The 26,873-nt window shown below is 45.0% G+C and overlaps 1 protein-coding gene across 2 annotated transcripts in view; it reads left to right on the forward strand.

The window, feature by feature from the left end:
• Positions 1-26,873, forward strand: part of LOC138566330 (cyclic nucleotide-binding domain-containing protein 2-like) — a 479,732-nt gene that overhangs the window by 348,752 nt on the left and 104,107 nt on the right. For both annotated transcript variants that reach the window (XM_069643465.1, XM_069643466.1), the window contains 3 exons: positions 9,232-9,316; positions 10,115-10,543; positions 15,994-16,073. In XM_069643465.1, the coding sequence (XP_069499566.1) occupies positions 9,232-9,316; positions 10,115-10,543; positions 15,994-16,073 (594 nt within the window). The remainder of the gene's footprint in view (positions 1-9,231; positions 9,317-10,114; positions 10,544-15,993; positions 16,074-26,873) is intronic.

Genomic DNA, 26,873 nt, shown 5'->3' on the forward strand with positions numbered 1-26,873 from the left:
AACAATAGAACCTTATACTGCCAGTGCGAGTTGTGGGCCTCTTCAGGGCGCGAGCTGAAAATCAAAGCCGCTGACCTCACTAGAAATGAGCATACATTCTTTCTTTGCAACATCCCGTAGTAAAGCCATCTGTGAGAACTTGAAGTTTCGAATCCATCTATGTAGTGCACCTCAATGTGCAAATGCGAACTGGCTTCTCTCCCATCTGCAACGGCTCGCTTGGCACGTTCTAAGGCCCCCAATTTTGTCCTCGTTGTCTGTGAGCTTTGAAGCCCCAAAGAACCATAACTATTGAGACTTTTAATTTTTTGGAAAAGGTCAGCGAAAGTATAAAGTACCTGAGGAGTTGAGTTGAAAGTGAGATTTATTGTTTGTTTGTTTTATTATTTGCAATACGCAAGCCTCCCCTCGGTTAACAGTGCGCAGCATTTACAAGAGATTGCGAAAATTAGTTACATCAACAAAATTATATACATACACATATAGACAAGGTCAGCAATATGAGGTGAATAGAGAGAGAATTCAAAGATGACACCCAGGTTGTTCGGCACCCAGGATGGTGAAGGTAGGGGTTAGGGTTAGCGTACTTTGTATGCACACTGTACAATAACATTTATTTACAAAAAGACAATCGTATTACAATTATTTAAACCGTGATTTGTACTTCACAACCAGCTCTCCTTTGGGTGGACATGGCACAGTGGCAAGGTTGGGTGGCAATGGATCAGTGCTCTGCACAGAAACGTTCAAAATTCCATATCTGTGCTTCTCTAATACAGCAACAATAAGGCCTTTGACAAAGTCGAACTCCATTTCCTCATAGACTGGTTTGATCACCCATTGCTTACTTCTTTTTGAAAAGGGCTTAGTGTAGCGAGGCATCCTTACGTTACCCTTAGTCCTAGATTGTTTGTAGATTCTCGTTGTGGGCCAAGACCGCTAGTAGAGTCCTATGTCTCATGCCATGTATGCTGAAATTCAAGCGCTTTGGCCTGTACTTTAGGCACATATTGTGGAACACCTCCAAACCTCCTGTGTGACAGAATTGACAGAATTCTGTCAGTCCCCTCAAATCCCTTGATAGAGTTTTATCGAAAACAATCTTCTCAATGGCTTTGTGTGTCGGTGAAGATGGATTCAACCAGTTCTTCTTCCGTGCCTCCACTGGGGACAAAGGGCCATGTTCACATTGGTGGAAATGTAGGTTTTCTGACCAGCGGTGCACGTTGGTACAGTGGTGCATCAGTGACCGCCATTTTTCAAGTAGTATTTCCACTGACCCTTCACAAGTTTTGGAGCTCCACCAAAGATGGTTGCTGATAGACTGGGACCACTCTGAAATACTTTCCAAACCTTTTTTTTTCCCTGCAGCCGAGATTTTCTTATTGATTTATTTAGCAAAATGCCACACGTCAAATTGATGTTTAATATGTGGGAACTGCTCTCTTATTGTCTTGGCAATTGAAACGTGGCTGTCCATGGCTATGAGGTCGTTGTGCATTCCCCTCGATTGCAGATATTCCACTGATTTTATAAATCCTAGTTTCTCCATGGCCACTGAGGATGTACATGTGTTACCTGCACGACCACCGAACTCACCATTTTCTTACTATCCATGTCCTGGAAGTGGTAGGTGCAGTACTTGGCAGAAAATCCAGGGCTCTTGCACTGTCCATCGCTGGCTAGCCTGAATCGTTTGCCTTTGAATGTACTTGCTAGAGACAATTGTTCAATTTTCCAAGCATCACTAATGGCCGGAAATAATCACGTTGGTACTTGTAGTACTGCGTTTTTGAAATTAAATGGAGTCCCACAAACTGAAAGAAAGACTCTAAGTTTCTAAAACTAGAGCCACTAAAAAGTAATGCAGCTAAACACAGTAGATTGCCTGCTGGCAGTTTCCCCAGCATCAGTTGTGCAGACCATGAAAACGTATGATGTAATGTACAGGCGGCATGTATTGTGACGTTACTGCCTTGTTTTTGACGGGTCACATGAATCAATGGCTTCCCACATACTTTCCCTCTGACGGAACGCCGACATTTCAGCATACTTATAATATCCATCAAACTACTGTCGAATACTATGTATTTGCCCTCTTTCATTAGACTGTCATCCTGCGCCAAAGTTGTTTCGGCCTGTGGCGTTGAGGACATATCACCACATTTGAAAGAAATATCGCTGCTATCAAGTTCTGATGCATTGGTGAATGCTACTGCTGGTTCATTCTCTGTCATTTCAACATCTGCTACTTCAACATTGATGGGAGAACACAACAATGTCAACACCTTTTTTGGTGGCAATTTTTTGGCGGGTGTAGATTGTGTGAATTGATCTGCGGCTACTTCAGAGCTATCTTCAATACATCCAGCATCATGTTGTTGCGGTGGTGCGGTCGTACTGTAGCAATGGTCCAATACAACTTTGCCAGATTCTCCGGACACATTCATTTCATTTTCTGTACATTGGACATGAGCATCCCGAGTCTCAACATGCCGCATCTGAATTAATAGTTCCTCCATAGCCTCCATAGTGTAAATGGTCTGGCAAGCAACATCTCTCATTCGCTTCACTGTTTGTGTATGTATAGTTCGTAGACCCACGGGTAACTAGAGGACAGATTGGAAAAGTATTAGAAACAGGGGTGTGTTTGTGATTGAATGACGTGTGTATGTCGTGGTATTCTGTGGTTTGCAGGGGGCGGCCTGCCTCAGGGGAGGCCTGCCTGGAGACACGGGGTCTGAGGAGGCCATGTGAGCAATGGCCCCTGGGCGTGGGATACCTTTTGAAGTGTACATGCTGTTTGGCACCTTGGCCGTTTGCGCCCGTGACAGCCCCCCATTCCAGCGCTCATCCCCGGGTGCGAACCGTCTTTGATAGAGGAGGGTAGGATGGATGGCCCTGGGGCGTGCAGGCCATCAGGCCCCTCTAATCCTTTACTTCTCAGTAGAAACTCGTACCAAGTGCCTCCAGTAGTGGGTTCGCCCCTTGCCCTTATGTGATGTTAACTTTGGATGACATTTGTATAGATGGGAACACTGAGCAGGACACAGGGCATCCATTTTTGTACCCCCTTTCCACTCCATCTTGGTGACCAGGCCTCACTGCGAGAGTACAAGGCGCAGAGCACATGGCCCACACCCTCGTAACACATCACTCTTCCTCTGAGATCACGGTCCTGCATGTGAACCAGCCTGAACTAAGCACATAGCTCGTTCATCTCCACAAACGTGTCCTTGCCCACGCACCCTCGCCAGTGGAAACTTACTGCCATTCTGACCCTGTGTCCGTGCAAGGTATTCTCTTCACGTGCCAGACCACTGACCACACCATGATGCCCACATAGCAGATCGCCAACTAACATTAGACCCCTACTGCAGTATATTGTTTCCTATCAATAACAAATGCCACATACCGGAGATTCTTGTGAGCACAGACCCACACTTCAAACAGAGTATTATAGTGGTGAAGACCCTTGACCTAAGGCCTGTATAATCCAATGTTAATTGATAGTATAGATATATGTGTGACTTTTATAGAGACATAACCGACTGAAAGACTTTGAACAACTGTTATTTAGTGCATGCATTATTGATAATATATTATGTTAGCTTAGATAGTGACCACCCTGCTTCACAGCGACCTGACCTTCACCCATTCCGAGCACAGATGTCTGACGTCCATCCTTGAATGGAGACACACTTGATTCATGTAAAAAATTGAAACAACCGTTGTTAAATATGTATGGTGTTTTATTTTGTATCTTATTTTGATGACACAAAAATACAAGACTTTAAACATTGTACAGCTCAGGTTGCAGCACAGCGAGAGAAAAACCCCTGTCACTCGGGAACGTTTCTCTTATGGCACGAACGGCACAGGCGGGTATCAATCTTCGAACGCGTTGTCCAAGCCTCCCGTGAAGCCACCATGTAAAGGAACGATAGGCCACCAGCCTGTACCACCTGTGAAAAGGAATGAAACAAACTGTTTTTAAATGACCAAGATAAGTTTAATAAACGTTTGTTGTCAATGACAATTCTTGTAACTAATGGCATTCTGCTCGGACAAATGCTATCTAGACACTGCACACTATTGAACGACTTTCATGCGTTACAATGATATGTATATGTAATTTTGGATATAGCAGAAGACCATGAAATAGGAGTGGCATGGCAATTAGAGTATACTTACTCGTCACTCGGATTACGAGGACGAACAGTTGCGCAAAGTTCGTGCATAAGCACCATCATTATCCTCAACACAAACCGTGTGAGGCAGGCTGCCCTGAAGTCTGGCAGTTCGGGTGATGCATTGCGGTCGTGGCTCGCCTTCCGAAATGTAGGCCACGCATCCCGAGTTTTCACAGCAGCAGCAGTTCGCATCCTCGGTTGGCATTAGCTCGCACCAATTGCATGTGCACCAGGTGGAAACACCGTCCATGCGACTAGGTCCAGGCTCTTCAGCTGTTGAATCATCCTCCCAACTGCCGTTCGAAGACCCATCGTTTTCGCGTGTTTCCCTTTCCAGTAGTTCCTCCTCAGTATACTCGGGCTCGTACATGTAGGGCATTATTGTAGCCATTGTGTGTTAAACAAACTAAAATAATTTATAGCGGTGGTACTGGTATCTGTTCACACGGGCTACAAGCAATGAAGGTAGCTGACCAGAGCACAGAAACGAGTCACAGAATACTCAAAGTAACACAGAGAGAGGAATGGAATCGAAAATCTGCTGCTGTGTGTTGTGAAACGGTCTGTTAATACTTATTGAGGAAAGAGGCGTCCTGCCATTTCCATGGCGACACGTCATTAGCTGAAGCGCAGCGAATGTTGACACGAGACGTGCTTTGGCGTTGTGAAATGGGCGGTACGCGTCTGTTGATGACAGGCTCAGGGGCGGGGGATATGATTTAGTGTCGCAAAAGCAGGTCAGCCAGGGCGATGGGGCAACTGATAGGATTATCACAAAATGGCAGCTCCCTGATGCCTGTTTTCGCATGCGTTTAATGGACAAAAACTTGGGTAAGGTCCATAGAAATGTTTTCTAAAATCGAGCGACTTAGGCTTAAAAACACATGGCCGACCCGTAGGGGCAATAAAAAATTTTGACCGAACCATTCCTTTAAATGGGGAAAAACTCCATTCAAAATAACTAAGCTAAGAATTAGGAAAGCAAACGTAACCTGATATGCAATTTTAAAGAAAACATATAATACATCAAAAAGAAAAAACAACTTGTGACCAGCAGCCGCATGGTTTAGAGGAAATATGGATACACAAATATATAGGTGCAAAGGAACCGGTGATCTGTTGAACTGGGCTGAGCGAGTAGAGGAAGTTTTAATCCAGGCGGCTAAATAAGTAAGAAACAAAAAATGCATTTTTAAAACAAATCAGTACATTTAGGCAGAATTTCCATTCTTTGTAGAACAAAATAGTAAAATAATACATTTTGTTCAAATCAGAAATTCATCTGACAAATTCCTATAACTCGTTCGAAGTAGCAGAAGAATGAAGGAGTCAAAAGCGTTTCCAAAAAGTTGCGGGCTCTCTTCCCAAAGTGCTTCAAGACTCCACTCCCCATAATGCAGACTCCTAGAAGGGAATAGCCCTTGGCTGGGCCTCCAGTATTAGTGAGGTTGTGGATACTGACTGTTTGCCTACCTAGTTTGAGAGCTGGAGAATAATGCTGTTGGCTGCCTCATAGATGAGAGTTGCTTATTTATGTGCTCAAAGCATCTCAAGTTTTTGGAAAAAGAGACCCCTCAATAGATAAAGGTTTTCACACGTTCCAGCAGATTTTTGTTCAAGAAGAAAGTCTGCGAGCAGCTCTTCACAGTCCCAACAACCAATTTAGGTAGCTTTGTTATTTTGCTTGAAATGTTCTGCTTTTACAGTTTACATTCCTTCCAATGTAAAAGTGGTTCTTCATTTTGACTGGTTTACTTTCAGCCGAGATATTATTCCAGGGATATTAGCGCACAGACCGTTGGGGATGTAGGTCTTTGATGGGATGGTTTGGTTGAGGATTTCCTGTCTACTTCTTAAAAGCTGACCCGGGCGGTGACTCTTTACCTTCCCAAAGGCCAACGTCTCAGTTGTGCTGAATCTCTTAAGCAGGTGTAGGTGTCACAGTTGGATTCTACTGCCCTTTTGGAATTAATATGCGTATGAGGCCAATATGCACACAAAAAGGTGTGCTGATATGTTAGTGAGATATGCACCGCACACCTCTGACATTCACACTGTCTCCAGGCACTCCGTGCATCTGAAAGGGAGAAAAGGGTCGAGTGTAGGAGTGGTTAGGAGGTTAGCAGGAAAAGACAAGTGCTAATGGGTTAACAGCGCCGTAAAAGGCGGCAGCGCCGTTAACCTATTAGCGCCTAATTACGAGGTCCCTTTGCGGGACCGGACCTTAACGGCTGGTGTAGACCAGCCGTTAAAGTAGGGACCCGCAAAGGGACCTTGGTGCTAATTACGGTGCCGCAATTTGCGGCCCCGTACTTAGCGCCTTCCCCATTCCCATTGAGCCATATGGGGCAAAAATGGGAATGGGGAAGGGCTATGGAGGAAGGGGGAATTACCGCCCGCCAACCTTGTAATGGGGTGGTAATTCCCCCTTTCTCCATGGCAGAGTCGGTAACTTACCGGCATGGACCATGGTGCTAATAGCACCATGATCTTCCGCCAGGGTCGTAATGAGGCCCATTGCATGTTTTACATGCATAACTTGTGTATGAGGTGGTAGACAGGGCTTTAGGTAAGTGTAAGATAGGGGTTGAAATGAGGGCATTGTGGTTATTGTTGGGCTGTTAAACTCCCCGCACCCTTCATATGGTGCGAGAAATTGAAAGAAATTAGAACTCGGGTAGTAGCCGGTCTCCTGTGGTAAAGAGCGATCTTTGAGAGCAGGCTGTCGAACATGCTCCTCCAATTGCAGCTGGACTGTGTGGGGATGAGGATTTGTATTCAGTAGTGGTCCCTCACTGGCCTGGGTATCAAAACTCTGTGCCAACACAGCAGGGCAAAAGCACCAGGCTAACACAAACATGTCACTTTTTGACAGATCGATGCTGCAGAAAAGTTAGCTACATGCCTGTAACACTCGTTTTTCAAGTTGGCTGCAATCTTGGATAAATCCATGCAAATTCATGTATATTTCCATCACACTCAAGTAGAAAAAAGCAGTCTGTAAGGTGAGCGGTCATCAGGCTTTGATTATGGGTGCCTCTACCGATGCAGTGTATGGGGTATTTCTACATTTTGAAATGACCCTTTGACCCTAGCCAGAAGTTGGTAAATAAAGCAATTGTGTGAATTAATGATAGTACTAAAGCTCCATGTGACTTGTGTGGGATCCGCCTCTGGATAGTGGGTCATTCGCTAGTACACTCAAGTGGAAAAAGAAGTCAATAAGCCTCTTAGAAGTATGAATACTCAAACATGTGAAAGGTTTAGCTTCTCATCAGTTGACCATCAGGGTCCAGAGCTAACAAACCCTCTTAGTCAGAGACTGGTACCTTCATTATGAGATATTTAATACATTGCTGCAGGGTAACTCCTTTGCCTTCAGCTCTCCATGCACTCAAGCTCTCTATGCACCCCGTGTCCTGCTAATGACCCACTCCCAAATGGCCACAGTGTGCCATATGCACCCCAGTACCCCTACCCCAGTGTCCTTCAATATGCCCCATGATCACGTGTGTTCAATCACCAAAACTCAATGCCCCCTTGCACACATCACCATACAATAAACCTTAAGCTTTGGTGAACCATCTCCTTCAGCCCAGAGCAGCTACCGTTATGCCCTTTAATATCCCCAGACTTGAATGTTATTCTTAAATTGAATGGGGGCACTTTTCAGAAGTAATTTCAAGTTCTGCATCGACCTACTCAATCATATTGAGATGTCTGAATGTGATCTTGTGGATAACCCTGAGAAAGTCAAACCTTACATAAATTTGACTGGATCTCCACCATTGAAGGGTGTCATGGTTACGACTCTTTAAGGCAACTTAGTATGGGGCATACGAAGGCTGGGGTTCTGGCTCTATACTTATATCCATTTATCCAAACAGACACATTTGTTGGCCTTTCCTGAGATTCAGATGGAATTTATTCCACACAAATCTTAGTTAGATGTGGAATTGTCTCATCTGAATCAGCAAACTGTAGATTTTGTGGTAAATCGGGCAATCTTGAAATACTGAAACATGTATTGGTCAATTGTTCCACATCTTTAAGAAGTTGGCAAACCTTTATAATTTGGGTGATGGTGAAGTTTTCTGGACCGATTGTCTTGCATGATGTACTACTTCAATTGTGGTGTCTGTTGTTGGTTTTTGAAGTTCTTAAAAGTTCCCACAAAAAGATGAATCTTATGGAATTATGATGTTATTTTATTGAATTTGAACGTTTAATTCATCTTACTTTAGATTTACAAATATGTTTTATGACTAGGTTTTACCCATGTGGTGAGACTTGTTTGATTGTTTTAATAGACTATTTTATGATGGATTTTGAGAATACTATTGCACTGAATTAGTTGTGATAAAAATTTGTAATATATGTATTCTTTTTTAATCTTCTTTGTATTCATTATCAGATATTGTGTTCAATTGATGTGTTTTTGTTATAAAGGTTATTTTTTAACCTTGCAACAATAAAAAAGAAAATGATATTCTCTCCAAAAGTACACTTTTCCCACAGTTTCCTCCAGTACACCACTCTCAGCGCTGCGTAGAGTACCAAAGCTAGTACTGCTTGCGTATCCCCATGACCTCCAGTGTTCCATCCGCGCAATGCCTCTGAGTTGTACATACCTACTTGTACTCAGTGCTTCAAATGGAAACACATAAGTGCAGGTACTCACTATCCCAGTGTACCTGCTTACTGTTGAGAAGTGCTGGTACTCCGCCAATAAAAGTGTAGGTACTCAAGACCTGTAAGTACATAACCGTTTAAAGCACTGCTTGTAGCCCCTTACCGCTCGCTAGGTCTTTGAAGCTGGCATACACTGTTGAATCCCTTGCAACTGCATTTGTCTGGGCGCAGTTGGTAGCCTGGCTCACATCAGCACCTGGAAGCCACCCTCTTTTAATGTTGCCTTGGATGCAGTGACCATCCTCTGTACATTTGTTTGCATCCAGGCAGGAGCTGTACATTTATGGAAAATATAAATATGTTAAGAAACAACACATGAAAAAAATATAAACTTTATTTTTCATAGGGAAGTTGCTCGTTGTTCAAGGTCTTCAGAGAGGCACCTTGCGTGAAGAACATGGCACCATTGAAAAGAAGGAAACAAACCAGCAGTATGTATATTTCCCTCTTGTGTTTCTCCATTACAGTAATTGTATTGTATTGTATAAAATTGGCTATTTGTATAAAAATAAAATTGTCTTAACATTTGGCCATATTGTTATGCTGTACGGTTAGGGCCGGTGGTTTAGGGTTAAAATTAGCTTTTTATGAGGTCAGTGTTGAAGCTAGTATCGTCCGGAAAATGCAATTCCATGATTCGCCTAGTAAAAATAGGATGTTTCTTTCAGAGTTTTGCATGCTGTGTAATCCACTAATGCAATTGTGCGGAAACCTTAGATAATTCAACACTAAGTTATCATGTAATATTTAGCCAACACAATTAAGGATAGTATTTAAGGGATTTCAAATTGCCTATATTAGGACAAAATGAGCTACATATATATCATGTATTTTTAATGGATATATATAAAACGTACTGTTAATGTATGGGAACTATCAAGGGTATAGCTGAATACTGTATCTAGTCTGTGTGGAAACAGAAGACACATAGAAAGTTGAGGATCCTAGTTATCCATCAATACCTTCAAATTAAATGCATGGTATAGATAAACACTTTACAATTGACCACGCCAACACCAAGCAAAATGCACGCCCTTTGACCATGATTGATCTGTTTCAATAGGGCAAGTGTGAAGGCAAACATATTGATTGTATTCTTGGAAACAATTGCTTGATAAATGGACATGCCTAATCAGTGTATTGCTTTAAGGCAATTGGGTGGCAGTGGTTCAAGAAACTTGTTCCTGACTTAAAACATTTCACTAACTGGGCACAATTTCTTCTTTTAGTTGCTGAAGCTGCTGCATCTTTGGTTAAACTAGAAGTCTGGAAACCCATGCTTGAACACCATAACCTAATCTTAGACAAGTGTATCTTGCACAGCCAATCAAGGGCGAGCAGCTCCAAGCAGATCAAGGCCGCAGAGAAATCGAAACACCTCAGTAATGCACAGTGCCTTAACCAAAATCATCAAAGTCGACAGAAGGATATCACTGCACTTTATGGCCCCTCCACAATAAGGAGAATGAGTTCCACCAAAACTAAACGGGTAGTTACCCCCAAAGGAGGGAATGAGAAAGCAAAGGGCTTCAGTATTCCATTGCTGAAAGTGAGTTACGAGGGCACCGACATCAACAGGGAGGCTGCACCTATGAAGTCTGCTCACTTACGTCCCTGCATGACAACTTCCATCGCTACAGAAGAGGAGAACCAAAAAGGTATGTGTGGTTTTGGGCAAATGAGGGGAGTTGTTATACTGCAACATCGTAACCTGAAACATCTGTATCTGGGGTAGACCACATTTAAAAGTGAAGGCAATGACACTTGGTTCTCATTGTCACAACCTCTCCATCAACCAAGGTGACTTGCCTGATTGTGTGAAACTAAGGGCTCAACATCAGACATCACTTACTACAAACATATCAACCTCAACTTTGAGAAGGTACTTCCTTGTTTTTGCCATTGATCACTTACATAGGTATAGCCTACAGAGTGATTGATACAGTAATCTACAGTACTTTTAATTTTAGTTGCGATACAATCCTTATTTGTGAAGGCAGAATTTAACAGATGCTCTTGGAATATGTTTTCTCCTGTAGTCAGTACTTTGTAACTGGATGATATGGTTTGTTGGGTGAGAGATTCCTTGAGGAAGGTCTATGGAGGCTCAACGATTGTTTTCAATTGGTCCTCCAAGAACTATTGGACAGAAATTCCTTCGAAGCAGCTGTATGAATGCATCTCTGATGCAGTTGCCCGGAACCCCATGATAGATCGTAGTGAGTGATGCGCACCATGCAAATGTATGGATGTTATGGTGGTTTCTTTCATGTAGTTGGATGAAGATTCCATCCAAACAGTAGTACTTATCTCCCTGTCAGTGCAGATGAGGGCAGAATGTTACCACCTTCCTGAGCCAAATGGTTTACGGCTCCTGAGTTCTACTTTGATCAAGGCTCATGTAAGACATATGGGCGATGTCTTGTTTTCGAGTTCTACGAAAAATCCTGAAACAGTGCGATCTTGATATAGATGGTAGTACAATCATGTTTACACTCTTGTGATCCAGAAAGTTGGAGGCTTCTGTACATCTGATGAGTGAAGAGGGGGATCTTCTAATTTTATTGGGTGGTCAGTTCTCTGATATAGATAAGTGAAGTCTCCTGTGATGTAGCTGACTCCGGGTTCCTGTGTTTTAGATGAGTGAAGGGTTTTATAATCTCATTGGGCAAAGACTGTTAAAACATGAATGTGTTGAGTCCCCTGTGATGCAAACGGATCAAAGCTAATATGAATAAGGTGAGTGAATGGTCTTAAATTTCGCTTGACCCATTTAGAGGTGATTTCTATTAAATTGATGGGGAAGCTTCTTGTGAAGCAGTTAAGTGGAAGCTCCCATCATACAAAAGGCCTGATGCTCTTGTCATTCAGGTGTATTGGGATACAGATACTGAGTTTTGTGGCAACTTCTGCAATCAAATTGGGAGAATACTTCACAATACGGTGGGTAAATGCTCATGTGATGAAGCATGGTTAACAGACTTGTGATACAGTTGTATGGAAACCTTGTGAATCAGTTGTGTGGTTCATGTGAGTCTTTTGATTGAAGAGTTCTGTAATGGGTGAATGTTCCTGTGATACAGCTAAAATATAATCTATGGTGCAGTTCGATAAAAGTTGTGATGGTCATGTTGGATGGAGGCTCATACATTCCAAGTAGCTGCAGGCTTCGATTGTCCAATTCTTTGATTAGAGATCCCGTTAGAGATGTAGGTGGAACCTCCCTGCAATAGTGATGGGTGGAGATGCTGTTGAGTTCAACCTCTTTAGATGCAGCTGAGTGGAGCCTCTTTTAGAGGCCGTTGAGTCGAGCCTCTTTAGATACTGTTGAGTTGAGCATCTTTAAATGCTGTTGATTTGAGCATCTTTAAATGCTGTTGATTTGAGCATCTTTAAATGCTGTTGATTTGAGCTTCTTTAGATGCCGTTGAGTTAAGCCTCTTTAAATGCTGTTGAGTTGAGCCTCTTGTGATAGGTCAGAAGGAGGAGACAGACAAGTGTGTGTCATACTCACAATCATTTTATTTAAATAATAAAATAAATTCCTAACTTTCCTTATGATAAGGGTTTCCCTAACTAATGTAACTAAGTTAGGGTGCTAGTCAAAGTTGTGAAGTCCAAAGAATATAGTCTGTCGTCCATCCAAAAAGCTAAACTACTCTAGCCCTATCACTAAGACAAAAAAAGAAAGAAAAGCCAAAATAAATACTCCTGTATCTTCAAATAGTTTCTGGCTATTCCTCGCAATAGCCTTTTCGGTTCCTTCAAGGGATCTTCCTTGACCCTTGGAGAATTGTTCTTGGCACTCTTCATACTCTTTCTCTTCACACTGAGAAAAGTAGATAAAGACGTTTTGACTCTTCCTTATTCTGTACTCTTGGTCCTCTCTAGGACAACTATGATGCCCTTTTGCATGACTCCCAAACCTTGTTTACTCTTGCAAACTACTGGGACGAGTATGCAGGGTCCCTGAGTGACCTTCACTCTTCTTATGGCTTGGCAATTCACTGGGACGAGAATGTAGGGTTTCCGAGTGATTTTCACTCTTCTTATCTTTTTGCCCTTCACTGGGATGAATAATCAGGATTTTGGAGTGATTTTACTCTTCTGATATTTTCTGTCACCCACTGGGACAAGTATGCATGGTTCCTGAATGATTCTCTACGCCTCGCTCCCCAGATCTCCCCCACTCCTCTTTACCTGTAGTGTTAGGGGTCTGCGTCACTGATTCAGTGTTCTTTGCTTCTATTCCGTACTCAGTCGGGATGATTCTGTGGTTTCTCTTTCTCAATGCTTTTGACAAGCTTTACTGTGTCTTGGCGGTATTGGTGACAAAAGGGGATTCTCCTGGTTTCCCTTCTAGGCCAGCAACTCCTTCCTTCGGTTCTCGGATTGCGATCCTCTTGCATGTAGATACCACCTCGGGTCTGTTCTTGGCGTGTGGCTTCTCTGGCACGCCAACAGGAAGACACTCCTTCAGCCCCGCTTGAATGTCCTTCTTGGGACTTTTACCAACTCAGTCCTTTTGGTTGGTCTGGCAGCGTACTGCTGTCACTTTTTCTCCATAGCTGCTTGCAAGCACATGAAGTAGCTTTGCTCTTGGTTGTCCAGCCTTCTAGATGCAGCCTCTTAGATGCTGTTAGGAGTCAAGCCTCTAGATGCTGTTGAGTTGTTCCTCTTAAAATGGTGTTGAGTTGCAACTCTTGAGATGCCGTTGAGACAAGCCTCTTTAGATACTGTTGAGTCAGCCTCTTGAGATGCTGCCGTGTTGAAACCCTCTTTAGATGCCGCTGAGTAGAAACCCTCTTTAGATGCTTCTGAGTTGAATCCCTCTTTAGATGCCACTGAGTTGAAATCCTCTTTAGATGCCGCTGAGTTGAACCTCTCTAGATGCCGCTGTGTTGAACCTCTTTAGCTGCCGCTGAGTTAAACCTCTTAGATACCGCTGAGTTAAACCTCTTAGATACCGCTGAGTTAAACCTCTTAGATGCTGCTGAGTTAAACCTCTTCAAATGCCATGGAGTAGAACTTCTTCAGATACCATTAAGTAGGCCTCTTCTGATGTAGTTGAGTGGTACCTCCTCGGATGTAGTAGATTGAGACCCCTTATGATTCCATTGATTGGAGCACTACCCCTAGCATTGCCTCAACGGAGTCCTCTGTATGTGTGGAATGTGTCATAATCACGCTGGTGTCTAGAACATAACTTATTCCTCATATCATGGCCTCTGCCTGAATGACGATAAATGGAGATCCTGATACTGGGGTCCGATGCTAACCTAAAATAAATTCAGTCCTAGCTACACTGCATTTATTATTGACAGAAACTCAATCAAAGTAATAACTGACGTAAAAACGTTAGGCTTCCCCCTTGACTCCACTCTAACACTCAGGGAACACGTCAACTCCATGGCATCATCTACTGCCTATACCTGTAAACTCATCAGGGCATGTACACCGTTCTTATCTAAAGCCAGTTGCATCACTCCCGAGCAATGCACTAATAATGTCGAAATTGGATTACTGCAACGCCCTATACTTATGCGCCAACAAATACATCATGGACAAAATACAAATACTACAAAATAATGCCTTTAGAGCAGCCCTGAATATACCTAGCAGAGAGCACATCTCTAACATCAGAAGAGAGCATCATTGGCTAACAATAAGTGATAGGATCCTACTCAAAACGGTATCACTCACCTTCAAATGCCTCAGTAATACAGCACACCCATACCTCACTGAAAGAATGACTAGGAGAACTTAAACCCGTCCATCTAGATCAGCCAACTTCCATTGCCTAGAAATCCCTAGATTTAAACTCTCTAGATCAGGCGGTTCTGGCTTCCCGGTTAAAGCTGCACAATCCTGGAACGCACTACCCGTAGCCTTCAGTGCCGAACAACCAGACGGCAGATTCAGACGCAACATGCTAAACTGGCTACGATTGAATGACATCTGATACCTAACCTTTTTGCTGTACTGACCTATGTACTTGACCATGTATGCTTATTCTTTACCCACTGCTCCTTCCTACAAGACCTACCTGTAGCACTATTGTATTTACATGTTGTAACTAAGCCTCCAATTTCTTTGTACTGCTGCGCCCATTTACCTAAGCGTTTGGTGCGCATTATCAAATTAATACAAAAACAAACAAACAAACAAAGGTAGGATTCCTATCTATCTGGCTCTCCAGGAGAAGTCGGAATTCATGACATGACTAAGTCAATGAAGAAGACACTGGGAATTACGCCACTAATTTGCCTCCTACAAAAATGGAGTATTCTGTACATAACACTTTGTACTTCTGCTGGATTAACACAGTGTTTCACAGAATCTGGCTGATTCTGAGTGTCGTCTGCTGAATAAAATGTCTGTGGTGCCACGGCAGATAAAAAACCTAGATCTGTATGCTAAGTCACTTGCTACAAATTTCGATCTGTCTCTGCAGACAGATCAGTAGCTCACTGCATGCTTACAATCAAGGTTGTGTAATCCTGGGACCCACCAACGCTTCACCTCATGCATGTGATGAACACAGGGTGATTTCCGCAGTGCATGCAGATCAGCAATGGCGGCTGCCATTCCCACATTTATTCCACTGGATGCCACCTAATTTCCGGACAGTGCAGAACATTCCGGTGTAATCCAGTGTGTTTGGATCTGAATGCTGGCATGAGTACTCCCCTCAATCCTACAATGGAACTACCAGCCAAGTTCCTGCACCGGTTTGAAATGTCCTCATGCCACATCCATTGGAATGGGTGGATGTGGAACAAGACCTGGGAACACCACTTTCTCCTGTTTCTTTTCGCTTATTCGACATCTGAATGAGGCCTTAAGTGGCCTAACGTCTGCTATAGGGTTTTGCTACTATCTTCTGAAGTTTGGTTTTCCCCCTCTGGTGATGGTCTTTCTTGGGGTCATTTATTTACTGTTCGTCATTCCAACTGATGGCTGGTGACACTAACAGAAACAAATGGATACAAATAGCAAAGGTCTGGCCAAACCGATGCTTTATGGGTCACCACAGAAAGCTTAATAAACGTTCACTGTTTTGTTGGGCTGACTGTACATTTCTCTTCCTTTCTCTTTGTGTTTGCAGTGCAGAAGTCGGTGGCTGGCAGCAGGAGGGTGGCACCCGTTCTCATTACTCTGGGCACCCTGGAAAGAGGATCTGTTTTCGTAAGTCTTTGCGCTTGTCTTCTCAACCACAATGCCCGTTGACAGATGGCGCTTGGCAGAGGATGTAAGCCAAGAGCGTCCCCGTGACTCCTTTGCAAAAAATCCTGTGTTTGTCCAAATTTGTTTTATCTTGCTGCAGTGGGCACTGGAGAAAAACCAACAAAGTACAAGCATGTGCAGCTGTTCCTTGTCGGAAATAGATTAACTGTTTCACTGCATAAACCCACTGGAGTCAGAGTTGATTTTAGTGTATATTTTTCAGCTGCAGAAGAAAGACAGAACCACCCAATTCACAGAGGAGTGGCACAAGTATATATATTTAATTTGTTACAGGAATCCCATAACTCAGTTGTCCGTAGGGAGCGTCACAAATGGTTGTATGCTCTGTCATCGTGTAATTCCCAATAGTCTCTTGAATTGCCAGTTTCCAGGCTGATGCTGACAGCTGTTTGGATGCTGTTAAATACGACTCATTCTTTCCACTTGTCCATTACATTCAGGATGGAAAATGTCAATTCAAAACCTTTCTGTCTCGAGTATTATCTAATTTCCTTTGACATAAATTATGGTCCTTTGATTATTTCTTTACATATATATATAGCTGGAATGGGTTTTCCCTCAGAATACAGTTCGTACAAGTTCAAATGTCACTGTGGTCATTATTCTAATAGTGGAACAGTTCTCAAAGTGACCAGATGTGAACACTTAGAATTTTTCTCACCAAGTCATTTGCCAACACAAGCGCCCAACTCTGGTTCGGGCCCAAAAAACATGTTCTTCACACACCCCAGTGCAAGGTTCCTTTCAATATAACACACACCACCTCCATTACATGCATGTAGGGCTGCTGCAGTACATTTAGAATGCAAACATGTTTCCACAATACTAGTAGTATTATCATTATATATCCACCCCCACATCTATAATCTCAGATCACTCAGTGACTGCAATAATCCATCTTTACGGGTCGGATAGCACAGCGAGTAGAGCGCTCGCCTTGACATCTGTGCAGAGCCTACTGACTCATCCTTCCGAGGTTGATAAATGAGCACCACACACCATGGGTAATAATAAGCAGCGCTCAGATGCCTGAGGGTTCTTAGCGCTATATAAATGCTGAGTCATTGTTATTATGAGGCCACAGCCTTGTCTCTGGAGCCAAGGGCGGACAGGACTTGTAATGTAAAAAGCAATCGTTGGCCACAGACCCTTGGGGAGTTCTGGTGGTTGCAGTGGTGCAGCTCTCGTGACTACCACGTTGTCTCTTGTTTGTACACTAGTCACACGCCCACACATATCGGTCTACATCACTCTCAATCCATGCCCACTAGAAATCCCCGCGCACAAAGCCATCGGAGGCTGTGCTTCCTGGTTTCCCGCGTGAGCAGGGGCTCTAGCCTTGTTGCGTATGCACTGTGAGGGAATGCTTTAGTGTCCTGTCCTATGCCCCCCTCATCTGCCACCAAAGTATTGCAGGACGCCTCCTACATGCTTCACCATGATATGATATGAGTGATTATTTATAACACGCTTAATACCCACAGGTTTCTAAGCGCAGAACCGGGGATCGAACCCGTGTTGCTCTATGTCGTCTTGCTTCCAAGACAAGCACGTTGCCCCTGAGCTATCCCCCCGAGGGCCAGTCTTGCTCGGTGTCTTGTATCTCTGTTCTTTTATGTCGAGACATCCATCCCTGGGTGCCCACGCACACATCCACTGTCATGCTTTTCACTAAATCCTCTGATGCTTCTGCTGTCCTGTAGCTCAGCGAGGAGTCTGGGTAAATAATCCACACACGATCACTTTCTCCTGATTCATCCTCAATGTGTCCCAATTCTAGTGGCCTCCAAGGTTTGGTGAGCCCTGCTCCATCCCCACTAAATTGAGAATATGTACTGCAGGCTGGTGGTATGATTTTGAAATGAAAAGGCGACCCTCCATAGGAGCAGCATGCAATGTTAATCGGTCCCCCTAACTCCCCAGAAGTGCAAGTTATCTGCCTCTCGCTCCATGGCACACTAGGTTTCCTCAGTTTGATATAGGGGTCGTGATGCTAAACGGTTATCATTTCAGTTCTCGTCTTTATGCTTTGAATTATGACTGCCCCAAGACCCTTCTCACTGGTACCTACAGTCACTTTGGAGGGACTTTGAGTGTCAAAAGGTACAAAGGTTGGTGCTGCCTGTTATGACTTAAGCCCCTCCTTGGCTTGTGCAATGTCACGTGGTGTGCACACGTGGCACACACCATGTGATGCTTTCAATAAAAGGGGCGCACAGATCGCGCGCCAGTTTCACACCAACCCAACAGACTCCTGTGTCCATGTAAAGCAGGTGTGCAGGAGGGGGTCCATCCCTGCTGGCCCCCATAACAAATGGCATCGAGGTCTATGGAACTTGCGTGCAGCCCGGTCTCACCGAAGCATGCCGCGGGGAGTGCCGCCCTGCAGAACTCTCCCTGATCTGGTCCGACCGTGTCCGAGAACCGCCAGCACTGCTGCTGATGTCCCATGGTGCACGGGCACCCGCCACTGGAGTCCCCAGTGTGATCTCATAACATCATTCCAACATATGTCAGGCGCACCCTTGACAAACCGCCGGTCTTCTGGCAAGGACTGCACACGCTGTGTGTGGCAGGCAAAGGAGGATCAACAAGGGAGGTGTCTCACGCTGACCGAGAGAGGAGCGGCTTCCATCACCATGGTGCGGCCTCCGCCACAGTAATAATGGGCAGCTCCCACCTGGGGGAGAGAAAGAGGCACAGTGAGCCTCTGCGTTGAAAGTTGCAGAACACCCGCCCATGAGAGTTCAGAGGGGACCGGTAGGAGATGATGTTCCTGCCGCAGGCAGCGAGTCAAAATGGCCTGCTGCCACATTGAGGGACGCAGCGTTGCCCGTGGCCACGAGAAATGACTGCATCTTCAGCCTGGAGGGAAAATGAAAGCGACGAGGAGGCCGCATTCTGATAAATCAATCTCCTGCCTGGTGGAAAAGTAGGAGCGAATGGAAGCGGCCACTGCTGCCACAGACATAGCGGGGAGATTCCCATTGGTCACCCCCACCTCCTGTGGCCAGAATATCACACACCATGAAATAACAACAGACAACCTTTGTAAGGTTATTTGGAATATACAAGGTCACAGTTTATTTGGAGCAACAATAAACCTGGCACGGTCACAGCCACACATTACATTACACTCAGGTAAGGGTGAGCTGTGTCCCCCTACCTGCCAAAGGCACAAGCTGAACACGCTTCTGGTTACTACCAGTAGAACACTTTGGAGCACTGACAAAGAGGTTGTTGGCATAAGAGCCCTAAAAAGTGGAGTCAGTGCCCGTACATGGATTTGGCTCGAGCCCGGCCAATCTTGAGCCGCTGCCGCCGAAGCTGCAGCGTGAAATTCCCTCATTGGCTAGGACCGCCCCGATACCCCGCCACGCTTTGGGGGTGGCTTTCGCTGCCCACAATGCCACCATACCTTTGCTCCTCTTGTCCTAACTCTCCCCCAACCCATTCCATGTCAACCAGTTCTAAGCCAGCTGCCTCCTAAGGCTGTACCATAATTTCACTTAGATGACACCTGGAGATCAGTCCAGGCCGCAGAAGTGCCCGGCTGCTTGTGGCGGGTTGCACATGTGTTGCACATGTTCCACTTCCTAGTCCAAAGATCACTTTGTGACAACCCCCCCCATACTAGGGGGGCTCGGACTGGGGCCATACTGGGCCCACCCTTTAACCTGATTTCACTCAGTTGCCTCTGGAGATCCGTGCTGGCATGCTAAGTGCCCCATAACACTTTCCGGTGGCCCAGGACTACATAGTCACTGGTACCCAATGGCCCGGCCCAAGACTACATCGTCACTGGTACCATTGAAGACCAATGTGGCCCACCCGAACCTGGCACTGTGTACAAGTCCGTTAGTCCAGACCCTCAAATCGCACATCTCTGTCATTCCAATTGGTAGTGCACCTGCGCCATCATCCGGTCTTACCGTTTGCATGTACCTTGTGGCCGTGTCATCCGCTTGCCCCCCTTACATGGTCATAGTGCTGTGTTGCTGGCCGGACATTCAAGTTTTACTCTGCCACAATTTATGTTTTTCTTTTTTTTACTTTATCATTGTATGTTTTATCAGTGCAGGCATGCCCTCATCCAAGATTTAACATAGCCATGTATCTCGTGGGAATCCCACAGCTTACCCAACCTTGCATGTTTGCTGTAAAATCTATAAGTTGAAGCATAAATTGAACTCTCTGGGAACGTGTACCATCATTGGAAGTCTTACCACGGCATGTAACTTGCCTGAGTATCTCCCAGCTTATCTTTTCCCAACTTTATGGGGGCGTTATGGCACGTTCCTGGCCGTACCCTTTGCTTGCACATAAGCCACAATTTCCATTATCAAGCGGCTTATGCCATCGTCCAGTCTTATCATATGTATGTACATTGTGGGAAGTTCCACAGCTTACCGAACCTTTCAAGGTCCGATTGCCGGTTAAGGCGGGACCCTTAACTTGCACACAAACCAGAATTTCGAATTATCAGGGAACGTATGCCACCATCAAGTCTTACCACGACATGTACCTTGTGGGAGGGTCCCACTGCTTACCAACCTGTCGGTCTCATTATGCCCCGTTTCTGGCCATACTCCTGGGGCCAGGCGAAAGTGGCACAGTTAATATGCAGGTCAGTATCCCCAGCGAACAACATCGAGGAGAAAGGACCCATCCCCAAGTCCACTAACCCCAGGTTGCTATGGCCAGAGCAGCCATACATTATCTCTGTAAGAAAGCCTGGCCAGTCTGCATCTGCGGCCTGTCGTTCGACCCAGCTGAATGCTCTGGCATAGTGATTTAATTAAGTCTAGTCAATACAATTACCCTTGTATTGGAGGTCATTCCATCTCTTCCTGCAGTAATATTAAATATCGGCACGTTTTGTAGAAAACGCCCTGGCTAAGGACTGCACTGCCTGGGTTCGACAGGATGATTGGGCAGCCAAATTATACCTACTCAACTTTGGATTCTACCTTAACCTAGAATCGTGTAGTGTTGTCCTGCACCACAGGTTCTGGTTGGGCCATAAAGTAGTGTGCCCAATGTGGAGTGGGCCACCGTAGCGGATGAAATGGGGGGTGGGAGGCACTAACACGTCAAAAATTGGTTACTAATGTATAAAGGAATATTGAAACCGGTATGAAAATATGAATAGACTTCAGGTGCAAAGGGGTGAATGCCACGAGGCCACTCGAGACTGATTAGACACTAGAAAAACGAAACCGTGTGTTACCACACGGTAGCCCCACATGCACTCCAAATGGGATGATATGCCTGATAACACTCAAAGGTCTATTTGCCCTGCGACCCCAAGGGTGGGATATACAGGGGAGTATGGATATAGACCTAATCAATTTATTTTAGCGATCAAATTACTTTCCAAAAGGAATATACACACAAGTTTTTATTAATAACATGAAAAACACAAAGAAGTATAACAATATTTCAAAAAAAGTTCAAAAAGCATTTTCAAATAAATTGCAGATGACTAGTGTTTACAACATTCACACCAGAACATTTTTGAGAATTCATCAAAGTCCATAAGACCCATTTCAAACAGCACCATTGAGTTCAATCAAATGCCAACGCGTTTCGGATTACTACAGAATACATCCTCAGGGCTATGGCGACTATTCGTTCCAATTCTTCAAAATATTTCACAATTCAAATCTCTAGAAAATAACAGAGAACACAATCACTAAGAGTTTGGATGTTTTACCACAACTAAATTACTAATAATATAGGGAGGATCACAAACCTCGTAGTCCATCAACAGTTGTTGTTGTCAGATAGTAGAACCAGACTTTGCGGGACCACAGAGCACCCCTGGGTCCGGTACCAGGTAGGTGTAGGACTCTAGGAATTCAGATACCCTATGGGGAGGGAAAGAAGGTGTGTATACATTAAAAAGGGGAAACCTCACTGTCAAGTAACATGAGGCCTCTAGGGCCTCACAGTCAATCTCATATGCAATTGGCACACCATTTAGGACTCAGAGCTACTCGGAGCTCAACATAAAACAACCCTTGAGGGCATACTGTGCAACTCAATCAAACCCAAAAAGAGGCTCCTAATTCAGAGTGTCAGGCCCCCCAAGTGACTGGTCAAGGCCGCAGTACAGACTAAGGCATTGTGGCATAATACAAATATTAACATTAGCGTGAAGAAACATAACTCAACACGAACGTTTAGCGTAAGTAAGCATGACTCGACATTACAGCGTTAGTCACCTATGCTTCTAAACAATACGAGCGTCCCATGACACTCGAACCTAGCGGATGGCCATCCCTACCTTTTGTATCACTGTTTCAGTATCAACCATCTCGCGGAAGAGTGGTGCTAATGTCTGCCCTACCTGCCTCTGTTCCCAAGGAGCCTGTAATTAAGAGACCCATGGCACAAGAACAGCCCATGGTAACAGGCACGTGGCATCTACTGATTGCGCGGCCACAAAACGTTTTTAGCGCTGTGGAGCACGCCTTAAAAAGGTATAGTCAATGATTACTCACCGACACATTCGTACTGCACCCCATAAAAAAGAATTTGTGCTCCAACTTGGCAGCAAAAAGATATGAAAATTAGTTGAATGCATCTGAAGCTGGGGCCATATTGGCAACTTACGGCACCGCTACCGCCCGAGGGACATAACACCTCCCCAAAGATGCTGTGCACCTGTGGTGCAGGAACCATGCAAACATCTACAGGTAAACCCGCATTGAAGTTGCGATAAACCTCACACATACTTTTCCAATCGACAATTTGTTCGCCAAAGTAGTAGGTTAATTACGGTATGCAACTCCATTTGTGTGTCCATAACGCCATCTTTGTTTAATCCGATTAGCTGACCAGGAAGGCGACCGGCCTGCCTAGACTCATTGCTCAGCCATAATACCTTGCAGCTCGGCGGCCAGCCAAAGTAAAATTGTAACCCCAACGAATTTACAAAGACCATAAGAGGACGCTGCACATAAATTGTGTCCTAGGCGACAGAGCTGCTGCCTGGTCCCTTTCTGCCTAACAGAACAACCGCTTCCTAAAAATACACAAAACCAAAGCGACAGTGCCTGCAGGACAAGGTTGTGAAACTCGGTGCTGTACCATGTGGTCGTGAAAAACTCAGTGCCGCACCATTAAAGGCTGTAGCTGCAAGCCCCCGCAGCAAGACAGCCTCGCACCCCTACCCTCAACATTACGACAGAGGGTGGCATTTTTTAGTTCCAGAAACGTATTTCAGCCTTTAAGCCTGAACCCGTATTTTCCCACAAAGGTTCTCTGATCTTTGACCTTAAACTCATGTTGTACGGTGGCAGCACTGAGATCCATCTGTCCACCCCTACATTTCAATCCACTTCCATTTCTTTTGAAAGCAGAGGCTGTTGCCGAAAGTAAAAGCGAAGCAAGGAAAGATTAGCTAACTTGCCCCACCCGGGCCCCTGCGGCGTGGCAGCAGTACTTGAAGCAGTGTAACACAAAGCGAGAGCACACCTTGGAAACTGCCCTTGCCATAAACAAAGCCATACCCCGCTACAGTAGTGATGAGACTACACCCTATATCGTTCAAGACCTTAATAGCACACCCAAGGCAGGGCCAGTAAGAGGCACGGTGTCGCTTTCTGTGTGGTTCAACAAAAACAAAGAAACCCATAGACTTTCATTGCGCGCTGCGCTATAATAGCCTTGTCAGTATTGGGAGCCTGTTCAAAACGGCCTACCTTCTGCCGGGTACACAGATATATGGATGTAAACATTAAACTGTAACATAACCCAGCTTGTAAGCCCATTTGCTGCCACGTGCAACTGTCCGCACGGGGAACCATGCTGGCCATCGGAGAAAACTCACCCTGGTTCGCCCCAACTGCTGCATGGACATATAATGCAGCAGTTCGCCCTCGTTAATCAAGGTGCGTGCACTGATGCAGGAATGGAGGACCTCTCACAACACTTGAATTTGAAATACGATAAGCATGGTAGTCCCTGTTACCAGGAGCTAAGAGTTCCCTACACAATCACAAAATTGAAGCGTGCTGCGGGGAGGAACTGGTAACCAGTAATAACTTTGTCGCAAATGTAAGAATTGAGCCATGCGGGTTATAAACCATTGGCCGTGCGATGCCCAGTAAATACAGCCATTCTGGAAATATAGCATCATATCAAAGAAAATGTGTGGTGCCAAGGACACAGTAAAGTAGGGGCATAGTTAGCAATGCGGCGTAATCACGGCCAGACAAGGAAATGATGCTGAAATATGAGACGTTGCCCGCATAAAGCCCCACTTAGGACACAAGTCCAACGTGCTTGGGGTGTAACGATGCATGTTGCCTGTCAATGTGCATACATTGAAATCGTTTCGTAACGACCAGAAACCCAACATGTGTCCCACCGTCCTGCTAAAGTACGCTGAAGTGACAACACGTGGCGCAGGGGCATTATTCTTTCGGCCCCTTGCCGTATGTCAACGAGCCCTTCCTACCCCCAAAAAGACATCCCATGCAGGGCTTGAAACACTCCCATTTAAGTAGCCACCTTAATGTATAGTCAGTATCCGCCACACAGACTGATGCAACATTAAATGAAAAACGGGCAAACATCGGGTAAAAGGGTAAAACATATTCATACCTGAGGAAAGCATTCCCATTCATTATACGAAGTGGGACATCATTATAAATGCAGAGCAACGTAAAGGCCGCAATCTGTAAATCAATCAAATAAACATTGCCTGCCAAAAGCCACATATTTACAAAGCAAATCGATTTGAAGACTGACAAAACTTGCGAAACTTGTAAAAACTCAGAAAGAAATGTTTATACTGACGTGGCGCCATCGGATGTGAAAACCATCAATGCCAATACAGTCAATTTAACGCGGTAGACAAAGAATACCAGATGCACATGCTCAAAATATAAAGGCGCATAATGGAAGCCTTTCCAATTCGTATCTAAACATTTGTTTGCACGGCGCGGCGGCCATCAAACAACAAAAGGAATACCATGCAACAACAACACTCCAGAAACACTGCACTAACGTGACAACACGATATGTGCCACACGGACTGATGGTGTATTAACCCTAAAACAGGCAGCAACCCGGTAAATACGCTGGAACGTATTCCCACCTGCGACATTCTCCTCCATTACACCGGGGGCATCATTCTCAATGCGGGACAACGAAAGGGCGCCTATAACCAATTTTAATAAACTTTGCCTTCCCAAAGCAAAACATTCCAAAAAACAATAGCTTTTTGAGAAACATGGTAAACTTGCGAGACTTGCTGTTCCGAAACTCGCAAACCCAGTTTAAACTGATGCGCCACCATCGGATGTGCAGAAACATACATTTGGCGTGGTGTTCACAGAACGCTAAATGTAAATGCTCGCGGTAATGACTGAGAACACCTCGAACTCTTCGTTGATTTTCGGGGAAGGAACTACCGCCTGCAGGTCAGCAGCCGTACACTTTAACGCTGCACTATATAACCGCAAAAATGCACATAATAGCACCCTTGTAAATCCTGTAACAAGGCCTTTGTTTGCGCTGCGCGGCGGCCGATAATCAACAAAAGAATACCAATGGTGAATGATGACTTCCCGTCCTGCCCAGCCCGTGGCCTGGTCGGTCAACGAGGGCAACAGCAAAATTGTAGTGCGCAAACAAGAAAAACAGTTACGATTTAAAACAATTGCATTGATGGCCTGACGCGGCGCGGCGGCCGTTAGACAATCAATAACCCCTATTTTGAAACAAGACATGCATAGCCCCAATACATTGGCGCGGCGGCCACAGTTCCATTTGCAACGCAATCGGAAACATAATCCAGTCCTGACATACCGACAAAATATTACCCTGAAGCGCAGAGTCTATTAAAGCGGTAACCCTTACGTTCCAGAATGCGATGTAAAACGATGTAAACGATCAGGAACATGGTATCAAGAACGGCAGGTGCTGCAGGATAAAGAGACTAACTGCCTGCAGCTCCTGCCTTATATGCGTTCCCCGGGAACCCGACCGGAAGTCAGGCCCTGGGGGACGCCTCTTCTGCCTCCCTGGGGAGGAAGAGTAGAGGCTGGCCACCCCCCGGAAGGTGGTGGCCAGAGGTGATAGCCCGCTATGTAGGCTCTCCCTCTAGCGCCCCCCCCCGTGAGGGCTGGTCCGCCTCTGAAACAACGGTCGCCTGGAAGTAGGCAAGCGCAGCCCGGGCAAGTAGCCTGCCTCAACCTCCTCTTGAACCTCCGACCACCACCCTATGTCACCACGAACTAACCACAGCGGATTTGGCCCCCTGCATCCCGGGTGCAGCTTTGCTGGCGCAGGCAAATGATCCCTCTGCTTTCCAGGACTAATAAATGTATGTTGATTCCCAATCCTCGTGACTGTGCCTATCCTCGTGTCCACGTGGCCCCAGCGTGTCAGGAACCGGTCATGGTCACCCCACTCCCCACAGACAATGGTGTGTGCTATGTCAAGCTGTCATCCTGTCACTGGGTGTCCCGACAAAGTTTCGAAAACATAGTTTCGAAATACAATAATTTCGAAACAAAAGAATCGAAAAAAATGTTCAAATGCATTTTTTTAATGTACATCTCAGTTTTTTTGGTTCATATAGTAAAATGAGTGCTTTTTCCCAAAAAAACAGGAGTTTGGGGGGAAACCCCCCCCAAAAAAACATGCATTCGAAAGAAAACTTTTCGATCCTTTCGTGTCGAAACTTTTGTATTTCGACACTATGACTGTCGAACAATTGACTAT

This window comes from Ambystoma mexicanum, chromosome 2p, assembly GCF_040938575.1.
Source record: "Ambystoma mexicanum isolate Mex_15411 chromosome 2p, UKY_AmexF1_1, whole genome shotgun sequence".
NCBI lineage: Eukaryota > Metazoa > Chordata > Amphibia > Caudata > Ambystomatidae > Ambystoma > Ambystoma mexicanum.